At 37.2% G+C, this 16306-nt stretch overlaps 1 protein-coding gene across 1 annotated transcript in view; it reads left to right on the forward strand.

Annotated features, from left to right (window-relative positions):
• Positions 1 to 16306, forward strand: part of DCP2 (decapping mRNA 2) — a 48100-nt gene extending 31794 nt beyond the window's left edge. Inside the window, exons 5-10 of the mRNA XM_068965974.1 lie at positions 6257 to 6409; positions 6518 to 6630; positions 6725 to 6832; positions 9626 to 9764; positions 14370 to 14421; positions 16050 to 16306. Of these exons, the coding sequence (XP_068822075.1) occupies positions 6257 to 6409; positions 6518 to 6630; positions 6725 to 6832; positions 9626 to 9764; positions 14370 to 14421; positions 16050 to 16213 (729 nt within the window). The 3' untranslated portion in view covers positions 16214 to 16306. The remainder of the gene's footprint in view (positions 1 to 6256; positions 6410 to 6517; positions 6631 to 6724; positions 6833 to 9625; positions 9765 to 14369; positions 14422 to 16049) is intronic.

Raw genomic sequence — 16306 nt, forward strand, 5'->3', positions numbered from 1 at the left:
TGAATGGTCTAGCGGTTTTCCCTACTCTCTTTAATTTAAGTCTGAATTTGGCAATAAGGAGTTCATCATCTGAGCCACAGTCAGCTCCCGATCTTGTTTTTGCTGACTGTATAGAACTTCTCCATCGCTGGGTGCAGCTAATATAATCAGTCTGATTTCGGTGTTGACCATCTTATGATTGTTAGGGAAATACAAATCAAAACCATAGTGAGGTATCTCTCATGCCTCTTAGAATGGCTGCCTTCAAAAAGACAGATCAATGTGGAGAAAGGGGTCCCTTGTTCACTGTTGGTAGGATTGTAAACTGATACAGCCACTACGGAAAATTCTATTGAGGATCCTCAAAAAATTAAAATAACCATATGATTCAGCAATTCCACTTCTGAGAATATATCCAGAAGAAATGAAAATACTAACTTGAAAAGATATCTACAGTCTTACGTTCATAATAGCATTGTTTATAATAGCCAAGGCATGGAAACAACCGAAGTGTTCATTGACAAATGAATGGCTGGAGAAGATGTGATATGTATGTACACAGTGGAATACACTTCAGTTGTTAAAAAAGGAATCCTGCCATTTGTACTGTGGATGGGCATTGAGGGCATTGTGCAGAATGAATAAGTGAGATAAAGACAGCTTTTGTATGGTCTCCCTTTTGTGTGGAATCTGAAAAGCAAAACTCACGAGATCGGATTCATGGTCTAGAGTTAGAAGATAAATAAGCACTAGGGATGTAACGTACAGCATGATGAGTATAGTTAACACTGCTGTGTGATACGTATGAAAAGTTCAGAGAGTAGATCTTAAGGGTTCTCATTACAAGAAAAAAGTGTATTTTTTTCTTATTCTTTTTATTGTACTTATGAGATGATTTGTATCAGCTAAACTCAGAGTAACCATTTCACAGTATGTGTAAGTCAAACCATCATGTTTTGACTTTGCAGTGATATATGTCAATTATATCTCAGTAAAACCGGGGAAAAAATTTATAGTCATTTCTCAATATATGCAAAATATTATTATGTTGTGTATCTGAAGCTAATATAATGTAATATATTAATTATATCTCATTTTCAAAAAACTAGCCATTATTAGGGGAATGTAATGGTCTGTCATTGTGTTTTTTCCCTGAAGTTTAATGATGTTGGCCACATTATCACATTCTTATTGGCCATTTGAATGTCCTCTGTTAGTAAGTACCCACTTACATGTTACCTTTTTTAAGTTGGTTTACTTGTCTTGTGGATATATAGGATTTCTTAATGTAGTCTGAATTTGAGTATATTGTGAATGTCTTCTGGTTTATGTATTCCCTTTTGACTTTCTTAATGGAGACTTTGATGAAGTAAAACAATTTTATGTCACTGATAGGTAAAGTTTTAGGTAAACCAGTTCTAATTTCTAAAGTTAGAACTCTGATATCCAACCAGATTCTTTTATAATAAAAACCGTTTTTAAGTTATGTCTCAAGCAGTAGAGTAGGGTAGACCTTACTTTCAAAGAAAAGGAAAACCAAAGTATTAATATCTGGACTTTAATGGGAACATTTAGATAACATACCTGAGTTGTGGAATAAATCCACGATTGTTAGTTTAATTATATTGTGTTATGTATACAATGGACTTCCCTGGTGGCTCAAATGGTAAAGAATTTGTCTGCAATGTGGGAGACATGGGTTTGATCCCTGGGTTGGGAATATCCTCTGGAGGAGGCCAGGGCAACTCACTCCAGCCTGGAGAATCTCCACAGCCAGAGGAGCCTGGAGGGCTAAAGTCCTTGGGGTTATAAAAGAGTTGGACAACACTGGGTTGGACAACACTGAGCACACACCACATGTATATAAATGTTAAATTAAGTTCTGGGGATAGATACAAAGTATCACTGAGCCTTCCGGATTTTATTCTGGATAAGATGTATAGTTTTGGTTTAGGACAAGAAAGCTCTTTTTTGGTAATACATAGGTATTTCTGTTCCCACTCTTGTCTTTTCTGAAAGTAGGAAATACAAATAATGCCTCTTTTTTCTGTATACCATAGAGGAGTTTCAAGTGAGTATATTCACCTAGTACTTAAAATTAGGAAAAGGTTTAGCATAATTGGCAGTATACAGAAATGAGTTAGGTGTTGTGGAGGAGCTTAAATTGTGAGTTACAGCCTACACATATCTGAGAGAAATATAGATGTGCCCTTATTGAAGGAGGTAGAAAGATGTACCTAAACCAACAAGAGAAGGAGGGAAGAGACAAAAGGTATGGACACAAATAACTCCGCCACATCCTTACCTTGTAGGAGGTTCAGGCCTGTCCATGTTTTATCGTCTTCTGTGCCATCGATTGGGTAGGTGCTGCAGCTAGAGGGAAGAGGAGGAATTCAGCGTAAAAGGCGCACACTGGTGTCTAGTCAGTAAAGAACCAAAGCCTTTTTCATTTGAGGGTGAAGTGGGAAAGGAACTTGCCAGAGAACATAAATGTTACCTGAAGGAGAACATTTAAGGCCAGAGGAGACTAATGGTTTTAATTTTTATTGGGGTATCATTGATTTACAGTGTTGTAACGTTCAGGTATACAGCAAAGTGAGTCTGCTGTATGACTGTCTGGCCAGTCTTCTAGGTCCTTTTCCCACGTGGGCCGTTAGAGGGTACTGAGTGGAGCTCACTGTGCTCTGCAGTGGCTCCTTGTTGCCTCTCTCAGGTGTAGCAGTGTGTCTGTGTCAGTCCAGTCGTGCAGTGAATCCGTCCCCCCTCACTAGTGGTTTTTTAAGCAGAGGCCCAGGATTTTAATAGATTAATAAGCATGGCTTTTCTGGTTGAAGGAGAAGGTGAGGGTTAGCTGTGGGGGTTAGCTGTAACACTTTATTCCCAGGAACTGGGGTTCCATGTCTTGGCAGTCCTTGAGGCACTATGAGGAAGGGCAGTTTTAGATCTTAACTAAGTTCAGAATGATCTCTGTTCATTTCTAAAGCAAGCCATTCAGTATTACAGAAATCCAAGTCTGTGCCCTGACCAGTAATGCTGAAGAAGCTGAAGTTGAATGGTTCTTTGAAGACCTACAAGACCTTTTAAACTAACATCCAAAAAAGATGTCCGTTTCATTATAGGGGACTGATATACAAAAGTAGGAAGTCAAGAAACACCTGGAGTAACAGGCAAATTTGGCCTTGGAGTGCAGAATGAAGCAGGGCAAAGACTAGTAGAGTTTTGCCAAGAGAATGCACTGGTCATAGCAAACACCCTCTTCCAACAACACAAGAGAAGACTCTACACATGGACATCAAGAGATGGCCAACACCGAAATTAGATTGATTATATTCTTTGCACCCAATGATGGAGAAGTTCTATACAGTCAGCAAAAACAAGATCGGGAGCTGACTGTGGCTCAGATCATAAACTCCTTATTGCCAAATTCAGACTTAAATTGAAGAAAGTAGGGAAAACCGCTAGACCATTCAGGTATGACCTAAATCAAATCCCTTACGATTATACAGTGGAACTGAGAAATAGATTTAAGGGACTAGATCTGATAGACAGAGTGCTTGATGAACTATGGACAGAGGTTTGTGACATTGTACAGGAGACAGGGATCAAGACCATCCCCGTGGAAAAGAAATGCAAAAAAGCAAAATGGCTGTCTGAGGAGGCCTTACAAATAGCTGTGAAAAGAAGAGAAGCGAAAAGCAAAGGAGAAAAGGAAAGATATAAGCATCTGGATGCAGAGTTCCAAAGAGCAGCAAGGAGAGATAAGAAAGCCTTCCTCAGCGATCAATGCAGGGACATAGGGAAAACAACAGAATGGGAAAGACTAGATATGTCTTCAAGAAAATTAGAGATACCAAGGGAACATTTCATGCAAAGATGGGCTCAATAAAGGACAGAAATGGTATGGACCTAACAGAAGCAGAAGATACTAAGAAGAGGTGGCAAGAATACACAGAAGAACTGTTCAAAAAAGATCTTCACGACCCAGATAATCACGATGGTGTGATCACTCACCTAGAGCCAGACATCCTGGAATGTGAAGTCAAGTGGGCCTTAGGAAGTATCACTTCAAACAAAGCTAGTGGAGGTGATGGAATTCCAGTTGAGCTATTTCAAATCCTGAAAGATGATGCTGTGAAAGGGCTACACTCAGTATGCCAGCAAATTTGGAAAACTCAGCAGTGGCCACAGGATTGGTAAAGATCAGTTTTCATTCCAATCCCAAAGAAAGGCAATGCCAAAAAATGCTCAAACTACCACACAGTTGCACTCATCTCACATGCTAGTGAAGGAATGCTTAAAATTCTCCAAGCTAGGCTTCAACAGTACGTGAATCGTGAACTTCCAGATGTTCCAGCTGGTTTTAGAAAAGGCAGAGGAACCAGAGATCAAATTGCCAACATCGCTGGATCATCAAAAAAGCAAGAGAATTCCAGAAAAACATCTATTTCTGCTTTATTGACTATGCCAAAGCCCTTGGACTGTGTGGATCACAATAAACTGTGGAAAATTCAGAGAGAGATGGGAATGCCAGACCACCTGACCTGCCTCTTGAGAAATCTGTATGCAGGTCAGGAAGTAACAGTTAGAACTGGATATGGAACAATAGACTGGTTCCAAATAGGAAAAGGAGTACATCAAGGCTGTATCTTGTTACACTGCTTATTCAACTTATATACAGAGTACATCGTGAGAAACGCTGGGCTGAATGAAGCACAAGCTGCAGTCAGGGTTGCCGTGAGAAATATTAATAACCTCAGATATGCAGATGACACCACCCTTATGGCAGAAAGTGAAGAAGAACTAAAGAGCCTCTTGACGAAAGTGAAAGAGGAGAGTAAAAAAGTTGACTTAAAGCTCAACATTGAGAAAACAAAAGATCATGGCATCTGGTCCCATCACTTCCTGGCAAATAGATTGAGAAACAGTGGAAACAATGGCAGACGTTATTTTTTTGGGCTCCAGACTCACTACAGATGGTGACTGCAGCTAACTACACCCTGTGTACAAAGGTGGTTGTAGCTGTTTTCTTGGAATCTGTCCATTGAAATGTTAGTATTAGTCCCAATTCAGTTTTCGTGTTTGAAGAATGGTTTTCTTTGTATAAGACATTTTTCATTCTGTAGCTTGGTTATACATGTACATTTGTGGTTGCTGAATCAAATCCATATGAGGTTCATGTTATGCCCATGGAATGGGAACCACTGATGTGTTCTAACATAATAAGGGTTTTGGACCCAATTATAGATTGTGTGTGTGTGCATGCGTATGCGTGTACACACATGCGCAGGGGCTTGATTTCCTCACATCAGTAAGCAGGTTTTGGATATCAGCTGAATGATTTACAATTCAGCTCAATTCTGACACTGTCTGTCTGGAGGTAGCATCACATTCCAGAGGTGAAGGGCTCAGTTCTATAAGACCATGCTTGGCTTCAGATGCCAGTTGCAAAGTCCAGGTCGTCACTTGTGCCTTTTGATCCCCCTCTTTGGGTTTGATTAGTTTTTGCTAGAGTGATTCATAGAATTGAGATACATTTTTCTTATTAAGTTTTCCAGTTTATTGTAATAAAAAGATATAACTTAGGAATAACTAGATGGAAGACATAAATACTTAGGGTGCAAGGTACAGAAAAAAGCAAGGAACTTTCTTGCTGTCTTCTCTGGCACCACTATCCCCAAATCTTCATGTGGTTTTCAAACCAGAAACATTCCTTTTTGGTTTTTATGGGGTTGACTGAGTTTCTTTCCTGGAGGTGGGGGAGGAGGGGCCCATTGAAAGTTTGAACCCTCTTGATCACCTGGCAGCCAAATTAATTCCCGAAGTGGACTCCAGAAGTCACATAATTAACAGGACGTAAAGATACTTTTGGGCTTCCCTTGTGGCTCAGCTGGTAAAGAATGCCTGCAATGCGAGAGACCTAGATAAACAGCAAAGATACTTTTGCTTTTATCATTTAAGACATTCCAACCGTTTTAGGAGCTCTTATACCAGAAGAGGGGACAGTGACCAAATATATATTATTGTAAATTACAGTATCATATGTTTCCTTTTTTTGAATAGCTGAAAAAACTTAGGCTTAAATGTGTGAGGAGATTTTTCCATAGAGACACAGCAAGAACTGGACCCTGAAATACTGTGATTTTTTTTTTTTATATAGTGTTTTTATGCATTTAATTGCCTGGATATTTCTAAATTTGTGACTTTGAAATAAGCAAATATTAATGGACTGAAGGTCTAACAGCCAAACTTGAAAATCATCCAGATTTATTATTTCCAGGTCTTTGAAGAAACTGGTTTTGATATTAAAGATTATATTTGTAAGGATGATTACATTGAACTTCGGATCAATGATCAGCTTGCTCGTTTGTACATCATTCCAGGAATTCCAAAAGATACAAAATTTAACCCGAAAACCAGAAGAGAAATCCGGGTATGTAATTGAGAAGAATTTTTAGGTTGCTGGATGGTATCTAATTAAATGATGTAAGACATTGCTTTTAGAAACTTCTTGATAATAACTAATTTTCTTGTGTTTCAGAATATTGAGTGGTTCTCCATTGAGAAATTGCCTTGCCATAGAAATGATATGACCCCAAAATCCAAACTTGGTTTGGCACCAAACAAATTTTTTATGGCCATTCCTTTTATCAGGTATGTTTGTGTTTTTTAAAATAAGAAACTTCACAATTCTGATAGTTTTTTTACATACCCAAGTTTTAAAAGTGAACTCTTAATGTCTCCATAGACCATTAAGGGACTGGCTTTCTCGACGATTTGGAGATTCCTCAGATAGTGACAATGGATTTTCCTCAGCTGGTAGCACACCAGCTAAACCTACTGTGGAAAAATTGAGGTAAAGAAACAGATGTGTTGGATTTTGACTTTTTGGTCTTTTTTAATACATTAGTAGCTTTTTGCTTAAAAAATTTGCAGAGGTATTGGCTTCCTTTTATAGATACTATTTTGTTACTAGTCTCACAGGTAGTAGACATTTTAGAGGGGTGGTCTTTGGATGAGAGGTTAATTGAAGTTATAAAGGAGCTTCAGGCATATTTTAAAATAGTACACACAAGAGAGTGTCAGCTTTTTAGATGGATAGCTAGAGTATGAGGAAAAGAAAATAATTTTTTCTCTTTGTATATATTCATAGTGCTTGTTCTGTGTTCTCATATCTTTACTTTAGAAATAATTGCGTTTCTGTATGTGGTTGAATGCCTGTTTTTGTGAGGAGGAGATGAGGGATGCTGACATATAATTTGTTCAGAAAGATAGCACTGTAAAGACTTGGGCTTGCACCTTTCCTTTCCCTAGCCTAGACTGTATATTATAGGGAGTGATTATTACATGGATAAGAACTGCAAAGAGCATTTTCTTGTTTGGGACTTAATTGTATCCAAATCACAATTATAGAGTAGGCTAAGTACTTTTCTGAAATTAGTTCCGTTCAGTTGTTCAGTCCTGTCTGACTCTTTGTGACCCCATGGACTGCAGCATGCCAGGCCTCCCTGTCCATCACCAACTCCCGGAGTTTATTCAAACTCATGTCCATTGAGTCATTGATGCCATCTCATCCACTGTCCTCCCCTTCTCCTCCTGCCTTCAGTCTTTCCCAGTATCAGGGTCTTTTCAAATGAGTCAGCTCTTTGTGTCAGGTGGCCAAAGTATCGGAGTTTTACCTTCAACATCCGTCCTTCCAATATAATTTTCTGAAATAAGTATATGTATTTGTAATCAACTTGAAGAACTTCGCCTTGTTAGGTTCGGAGAGAGTTGCTTTCTAAATTTTCTCTAAGTTAGATGCTTTTTTTATCCTAGAGCTTTAAAAAAACAATAGGAGTAAATCACACCTACTGTATTTAAATATTTTTTAAATACATAGGGAATATTCCATTTTAGTTGGATTTTATGAGGACAGGAGATTGGACTAAATGCCTTCAAAGTCATTTGTGCCTTTCAGAATCTGTGACTATAATCACCAAAGTACATACTACTAAATATAACTGAAGAAGAAAAAAGAAAAAACAGGAATGTAGTCATGATTTAAAAAACCTAATCACTACTAAAAAGTTATGAAATAGTGATAGTGTTTGAAAAGAAATCGTGTCACTGTTTAAGAATCTGTCAGCCATAGTGGTATGATACGATGCCCACGTCTTTCAGTCGATATTAGGGTTTGTGATCCTAGAGAATGGAATAAGGAGATAATAAAACAACTTCTCAAACAAATTTCAGGTTTCTCAGGCAGGATGATGTCTCTCTTTAGCATATAGACTAACTCTAATGACGTTTTGGACGAATTACTTGAATTTTGTCTAAAGAAAGAGAGCCTGCAATTTAATCACAATTTTTAAATGGAAAAGGGGACAGATTCTGAAATATTCAGAAACAATCTTACTATTATATGGATCTTGGGATCAGTGACTCTGGACCATATTAATATATGTAAGTGGTACTATAGAATACAATTTATCTTTACTACAAACTATTACAGTTGATTTCTTTGGTGTAAGTATTTGAGACTGGATCTTTATTTAATATGCTTATGTATCATTTTGAACTCCTTAATTTCCTTGGAAGAAAAGCTGTGACAACTCTAAACAGAGTATTAAAAAGCAGAGACATCACTTTGCGGACAAAGGTCTGTATAGTCAGAGCTATGGTTTTTCCAATAGTCATGTATGGATATGAGAGTTGTACTGTAAAGAAGGCTGAGTGCTGAAGAATTGATGCTTTTGAATTGTGCTGGAGAAGACTCTTGAGAGTCACTTGGATAGCATGGAGATCCAACCAGTCCATTCTAAAGGAAATCAACCAGGAATATTCACTGGATGGACTGATGCTGAAGCTCCAATACTTTGGCCACCTCATGTGTGGAGCTGACTCATTGGAAAAGACCCTGCTGCTGGGAAAGATCGAGAGTAAGAGGAGAAGGGAGTGACAGAGGATGAGATGGTTAGATGGCATCATTGAGTTGGACATGACTTAGCCACTGAACAACAATAACAACGTAGCTCAGTTTTTCAGATCTTCCAGTATGGAGGGTCCATACTGACCTGTGCAGGGTCAAATTCCATACGTAAGCATTCTCTTGAAGAATTGAATTGTCTGTCCTATTATAAAAATCCACTGATATATGTTTATTTAGAGTAGCTTTATTTATTGGCTTCATTACTAAATTTATTAAATTTGTGAAAGAATTATTTCCTTCAGATTCCTTTTGTTGTTCGGTCGGGCTGCCAGGCTTGTGGGATCTTGGTTCTTCATCCATGGCTTGAACCTGTGTCCCCTGCGGCAGAAATGCACAGTTCTAACCACTGGGCTGCCAGGAGATTCCCCAGATTTTTAAAAGTACAGTCATTTTAGGAGGAGTTGGTATCAGTAATTTAGAAAAGTTTGGGACTAAAAATAATAGATTATCACCCCATTAAGGAAATGTGGAGTGGTAGGCATTCTTCTGGGTTCTGGCAGTAAAGCAGTAGACAGAGTCGACATGAATCCTCTGCCCTTGTGGAATTTAAACTCCAGTGAGGGGAGACAGATCGTGAATAGGGTAACATTTATAGTCTATTAGATAAACTCTCAAGGTTTGGGAAGAAGTATCATTAAAATTTTCTGATTTTATTTTTATTTTTAAATCTTGCTATAGTCGAACCAAATTCCGGCACAGTCAGCAGTTATTTCCTGAAGGTTCTCCTGGTGACCAGTGGGTAAAGCACCGGCCACCACTGCAGCATAAACCGTACAGTAATCATCACGCCGAAATGTCCGATCTTTTAAAAGCAAAGGTGAGTGATAGTACATTTAAGATTTTCGTAACTTAAGATCGTTTGATTTTGAAATGCATCTGAGTTGAGGCCTTGCAGATTAACAGTTGTAGAGCTCTTGGTTGTTCATGCAAGGCGCCTGTGTTCCTGGTTTGTGATTTGAAGCTGGGATGAGACTGCTAACCTTGGAATACCAGTGTAGTAAGGCATATGAATTATCAATAACATCTGATTTTGGTAAATATGCTACCAGTGAAAGGTTCACACTGTGGTGTTCTTCAGTGTATGATTATATCGTAGTTGATTTATCCATTTTACTCTTAGTGGACATGTTTGTTGTTTCCACTTGGGGGCTTTACAAATCATACTGCTAGGAATATTTCTGTACATGTATTTTGATGAACATATACAGTTCTTTTGAGTATATAGAATTGTTGGAGCAGTGGATATGCCTGTGTTCTTAAGTATATACTGCAAACTATGTTCTAAATAATTTGTATCCCCTGCAAAATATTTGAGAGTTCCATTTGTTCCATATCCTTACTGATATTTGGTGTTACCTGTCTGTTACTTTAACCATCTATTTGGGTACCACTCTTTACTTTTCTTCTTTTACAAATATACTGGGTTCATCAGAATTTAAAACTTCTGTTCTTGAATGGTCACTGTCAAAAGAGAAAAAACACCCATGAAATGGGAGAGTTTGCAAATCACATATCTAATGGGTTTATATCCAGGATATATGGAGACCTCCTATAGCTCAACAACAGCAAAGAAGAAACAATTAAAAAAAAATGAGTACACAACAACTTGAATAGACATTTATTGAAAGAAAACATTTACATGGTCAGTAAGCACATGAAAAGATGCTCAGTTGTGAAGTAATAAAAATGTAGTAAAAAATGGAAAATAATGAGTTGACAAGAGTGTAAAAAAGTTGGAACCCTTGTGTATTGCAGGTGGGAATGTAAAATGGTACAGCTGCCATGGGACAGCTTGGTGCTTCCTCAAAAAGGTACACATAGAATTACCATGTGACCCAGCGGTTCCACTCCTTGGTTCATATTCAAAAGAATTGAAAGCAGGGACTCAAAGAGATAACTTATGTACCAATGTTCATAGTAGTGTTGTTCCTGATTGCCAGAAGGTGGAAACAACCTACATGTGTGTCAAAAGATTTCTCGATAAACAAAGTAAACATACAGTGAATATTATTTGGCCTTGAAAAGGAATGAAATTATACACACGTGCTGCAACATGGATGAACCTAACACACAAAAGGACAAATACTATATGATTCCACTAATTAATTTGAGATTACCAGAGCTGAGAGACAGGAAAAAACAGAAGTATTTAATAGACAAAGTCTCTGTTTCAGTGATAAAAAAAGTTCTGGAGATGGATACTGGTGGTGGTTGCACAGCTTTGTGACTGTACTTACTGCCACTGAGCTGTCCATTTAAAAGTGGTTCAGGTGGTAAGTTTTATGTATATGGTACACAGTAAAAAGGTAAATATCGAAAAGAATGGAATGAAATGGGTTAAAGGTATGTGCTAACATGAGCCTCTGAAAGCTATTTCCCTTCCTTTAAGTTATTGTTTTCAAGCTATTTTAAAAGAACTAAATTTTTTCTGTCGGTAGATAGGATGTACATAAGTGTATTTATTGTAAAATAATAATGAAACTATTCTTTGCACTGTTTCAGCTAGTTCTCTTAAATAACTGTTTTTAAGACCTTTAAGGCCAAATTAATGTTTAAAAACTATTTTAAGTTAAACTTAATTTAACTCATGTTTAAGCAATATAATAGCAAGATGTTGACTACTGCATGTTTAGGTTTTAGGTCTAAATTTAGGGATTAAAAGTGAAAGTGATATTCTCTCAGTCGTGTCCAACTCTTTGTGACCCCATGGACTGTCCACAGGGATTCTCCAGGCCAGAATCCTGGAGTGGGTAGCTGTTCCCTTCTCCAGGCAATCTTCCCAACCCAAGGATTGAACCCAGGTCTCCCACATTGCAGGCAGATTCTTTACCATCTGAGCCAAACCAGTCTTATTTTTTATTTTATATAAAAAGATTGTTAATTTAAAAATCCCAATTTATTAATAGTTTAAAGCAGGTTTTAGGGTAACAGTGATCACATCTGGTGCTTGTTTCCTGCTCTAAGGAGTGAAGTCAGGGTGCCTCAGTGTTCCTTCCTAGAGAGATTTTCTTTGATAGTCATAAGGTTTTCAAAGTTATTTCTAGGGAACATTGTATTTGCTATTTTGTATCTTTCGAGGATTCTTGCTCTGGGAAGCTCTCTATAATGAAAGATGTTGATAGTGGTTCTTCGGTGTTTTAGGAAGATTTTGGGGGGTTTTGCTGACCTCTGATCGAACCAGCTAATAGGGGTATGTTATTTTATCCTATTACATTGTGTTGTACGTTTACATTTTATTTCTTATTGGAAAAACAGAATCAAAGTATAAGGGGAAATGGCAGAAAACAGTATCAAGATTCACCTAATCCAAAGAAAAGAGCAAATGGGATCCACAGCCAGCCAGCCAAGCAACAGAGTCCCTTGGTGGTAAGAGTTTACAACGCTCATGCTAAGGCAGTTCACGCTTTCTAGAATGGGGCAAGGGCATTGTCAAGGCATTTTGAACTGCTTTATTGACAGGATTTTTATGAACCTGTGTGTGTGCTGTTCACCCACTAAGAAATCTCTGCCTACGCTCGATGATAGATTTGTCGTGTTGATTCAGTTGTGCGTCTGATCTTTACTTTTTTATGTGGGTATTTGTTTATCTGTTTGTTTATGATTTTTAACATTAATTTTTATTGGAGTGTAGTTGATTCACAAAGTTGTGTTAGTCTCAGGTGAAGAAGTGGCTCAGTTACGCATATGTCCGCTCTAGATTCTGTATCTGTACAGGGCACTACAGAGCGCTGAGGAGAGCTCCCGTGCTGTTCTGCAGGTTCTTAGTAATCACTGATCTGTGGGTATTTAGACTTACGTTAATACTTTGGAAACAGTGTTAGTCAACTCTCCTTCTAGATGAGTCCTAGGTATTCTGTTTTTCTAAATTGTGTCTGTATTATTTTAATGAAGTTAAAAGTTTGAAATAGCTTCACAGTCTGTTTTATTTTTCTTCAAATTGATAGAATTCAGAAAACGAAAACAAAACACTCACAGCCAATGCCATAGTCATTAGACTGGGCTGAAGGACAGATACCTGTGAGCGTTTTAAGACATTGATTTCCATTCTTTCAGTCTGTGTTCCAGAAAGTAATTCATAACTAATAAGCTTCCCTGCTTATCTTTTCCATAAGTCTTGGTATTTCTAGGTTGAATTTTTTTATATTGTAGCTTCACCTGTTTTTCCTTCTTTAACAGTGAGTAATAATAGTAATTTCAGATATTTAGCAAGAGTGCTTTCCCTGAATTCCTGGGTGCCGTTGACTTAACCTGGAGTGTTTTGATTCCACAAGCAAGCACAAGTTAAATGTTTAATGTTGGACTACTTGCTCTCTATTATTGCACTCCACTCTAGGAGAAATAGTGACAAGAACAAAGAAGACCGTCTTAATAGATGGTCAGAAAGCTTTTAATCTAATTCAACATCTGTCCCTAACAAAAGCTGGACAGATTGAAATGATAGTATTGTGTAAATGTTAACTCTCCTCAAATTAATATATAGATTTAATTCAGTACCAATCAAAATACTTACGGATTTTTGGGGGGGGAACTTCACAAATGACTCATATTTGGAAGAACTTGAATAAGTTTTTAAAAAAGTTCTTAGAGTTAATGATGAGGACAAGTATATGAACAACTTAAAAGGGAAAGCTAAAAGTGATTAACATATAAATATGTAGTTCAAGAAAGTAAATTTCCTCATTAGATTGGCAAAGATGAACAGATATCCAGTTATGTATTGCTGAATATATTGAGAACACTCAAAAGTTAATAATTGGTACAGCGTTCTAGAGAGTAGTTTGGCGGTATTGAAAGTGTGACTTCCTTACCATGTTTCCCTAGAAGATAGAGTGTTCACCACATTGCTCTACATTATGAAAACATGGAAACACTCTAAATATCTAAGAAGATATTAACTGTAATATCATAGATATGTGCTGCAGACTACCATGTAGTCATTAAAAGTGTTGGTGTAGATTTGTATTTTTTGATTTGTGTTTATTGAAAAAGGGGTATGTTCATAGTGTATTACATTTATTTTATTTTATTTTATTTTTTAGTGTATTACATTTAAAAAGGGAGTTATAGAATAGCATATACTGGATAATTCTGTTACATAATTATATGAAAGTACATTCACACATATCTTCATAGAAAAAAAGCTGGAAAGATGTACTGTAATGTTAATGATCTCCAAGTTGAGAAATTTAATAAATAATTTTCTTTTTTTCCCTGGTGTTTCTATATTGTACATATAATCAAGAATTAAAAACAGTTTTAGGCTTAAAAAAATTACTTAAAAATGCCAATGCCGAGTGGGGATGGTGTTATATTCTTGGTTTAATTTTCTTCCTGAGAAATTTGGTAATGTATCTCCTTATTTATATCAACAATAAGTGAAATAACTGGATATGGTATGTTGTATGTTTGTGTTTTTTAATAGAAATGTGAAAAGAAACTTCATCCACGAAAACTTCAGGATACTTTTGAAACAGGCAAGTCATTCTTTTAAAAATTTCTTCCAGTTGGGATTCAGCTTGGTTTTGAAGTAAACTTGATTTAAGTAGTGTGTGATGAACTGTGATAGATAAGCTGAAAGAGTTGCACATGATCTATAGAGAGTTCACATATGCGGTCAAGTTCTCTAAATAGGAAACTGGCTAAAAATAAAAAAATTTATTTAAATGACAAGATGAAATTATTTGCCTTTTCAGTATACTGTTACTTTAGTGAATGTCAGGTGTTGATTCTGTGTGTGAATATTGTAAACAAATAAATAGTTGCTTAATGGTTAGACGGTTAGTAGACCCAAGTAATGGTGAGGAGACCTCACCCTCACACATATGTGAGGGGAGAGCTCACTTCAGAAGGGAATGGTCTCCCCCTCGTTGGAGGTAATGACCCACATGTTAAGGTGGAACCAAGGATAGTCTTCACTAACACGACGTTTGGCTCTTCTCCATCCTCAGTTATGAAAAGGAGGTGTGTGATTTGATTTGAAAGTAACGGTGAGGAATGTAGAAAGCGCTTTGTAAATTCTGATTTCATAGGTGTCATTCGGAAGTACAGTAGACTGTTTTTCCTTAGGTGCTATTTTGTATGGTATGAAATTCCTCATGTAGTAGATGAACATTTATTTACCATCTAGATTTAAGGGTTTCATCTAGAAAGCTCTTTAATAATTGAGCAGCATTATAATCATACTCGCTTCCTTGCATTACTGTTTATGATGTAAGCAAGATGGAAGCTCTTAAAAAATGAGATGCTTTAACCCTGTTCTGGGAAATTAAGGTTGTCCTCTTAGTAGGACTTCTCTGGCCACCGTAGGTGGTGTGGACATGATAGGCTGATAGTTGAATTAATATAACTTCAGAAACCAATTATTTCACAAAACCTTTAAAAAGCCATATGTTTAGGAACATTAAAGAAGGCACACTAGAATGTATACCCAGCTCAGTTGGGCATGATACAGAAATTTTGAGTTGTCTTGAGAAAGACGTATAAAAGGAGTTACTGTCTTGGGAAACCTCACATCAGACTTTATTTCTACCTCAACCTTTTGGTGTCTGTTCCAAACCCTGCTGTTCCAAACAAATCAGGCTCCTGTTCTACTTAGGCAGGGGCGGGGGCAGGGATGGGGTGGGGCAAGCTATGATAAGTTGGAGTTTTGTTGCACAGTGAGTTTGAAAATCTGGATTTTTCTTCAGGTTGATTTATTCTCTGAAGATGTGGTAACCTTCAGCTTTATTTTTCTGAATTGGAATCTGTACAGATCTTATAATTATAATCTTTATAATGTTTACATTTTGATCTCTGTGGAGAAACTCTCATGTTGACAAAATATATAGGTGGTGAATAAAGGTATGCCCATTTTTGAAAGCAGGTGAATATTAAGGATCTTAAAGACAGATTAAGATCTTGAATGTTTATGTGGAATAAGAATAGATTGGAAATTCACTTTGAATATCAGTTTAGGGAAAGGAAAATATTTTGGTGGTTCTACTTAGGTTAGATTTAGAGTGTGGGAAGGTGAATTATACTGCATGTGAATTCCTTCTTAACAAAAGGTAAAGGGCAGGATTTGATTTCTTAGCTGAGCTTATTTGTTTTGCTTTCTAAGCAGATGCTGTGTATGACTCGCCTCACTCCGGTGAAGACCAGTTGCTCGAACATGCTGAGGGCCAGGCTGTGGCATGTAACGGACACTGCAAATTCCCCTTTTCATCCCGAGCTTTTTTGAGTTTCAAGTTTGACCATAATGCTATAATGAAAATCTTGGACCTCTGATAGCAGCACATGTGGAAGTCCCCAGATCAGAGGCGTGTTGCATTTGAGTGGGTGTCTCTTTGAGCCTTACCTTTCTCAGGTGTTGTAAAGAAA

The sequence above is a fragment of the Capricornis sumatraensis genome, chromosome 2, assembly GCF_032405125.1.
Source record: "Capricornis sumatraensis isolate serow.1 chromosome 2, serow.2, whole genome shotgun sequence".
NCBI classification, from domain to species: domain Eukaryota; kingdom Metazoa; phylum Chordata; class Mammalia; order Artiodactyla; family Bovidae; genus Capricornis; species Capricornis sumatraensis.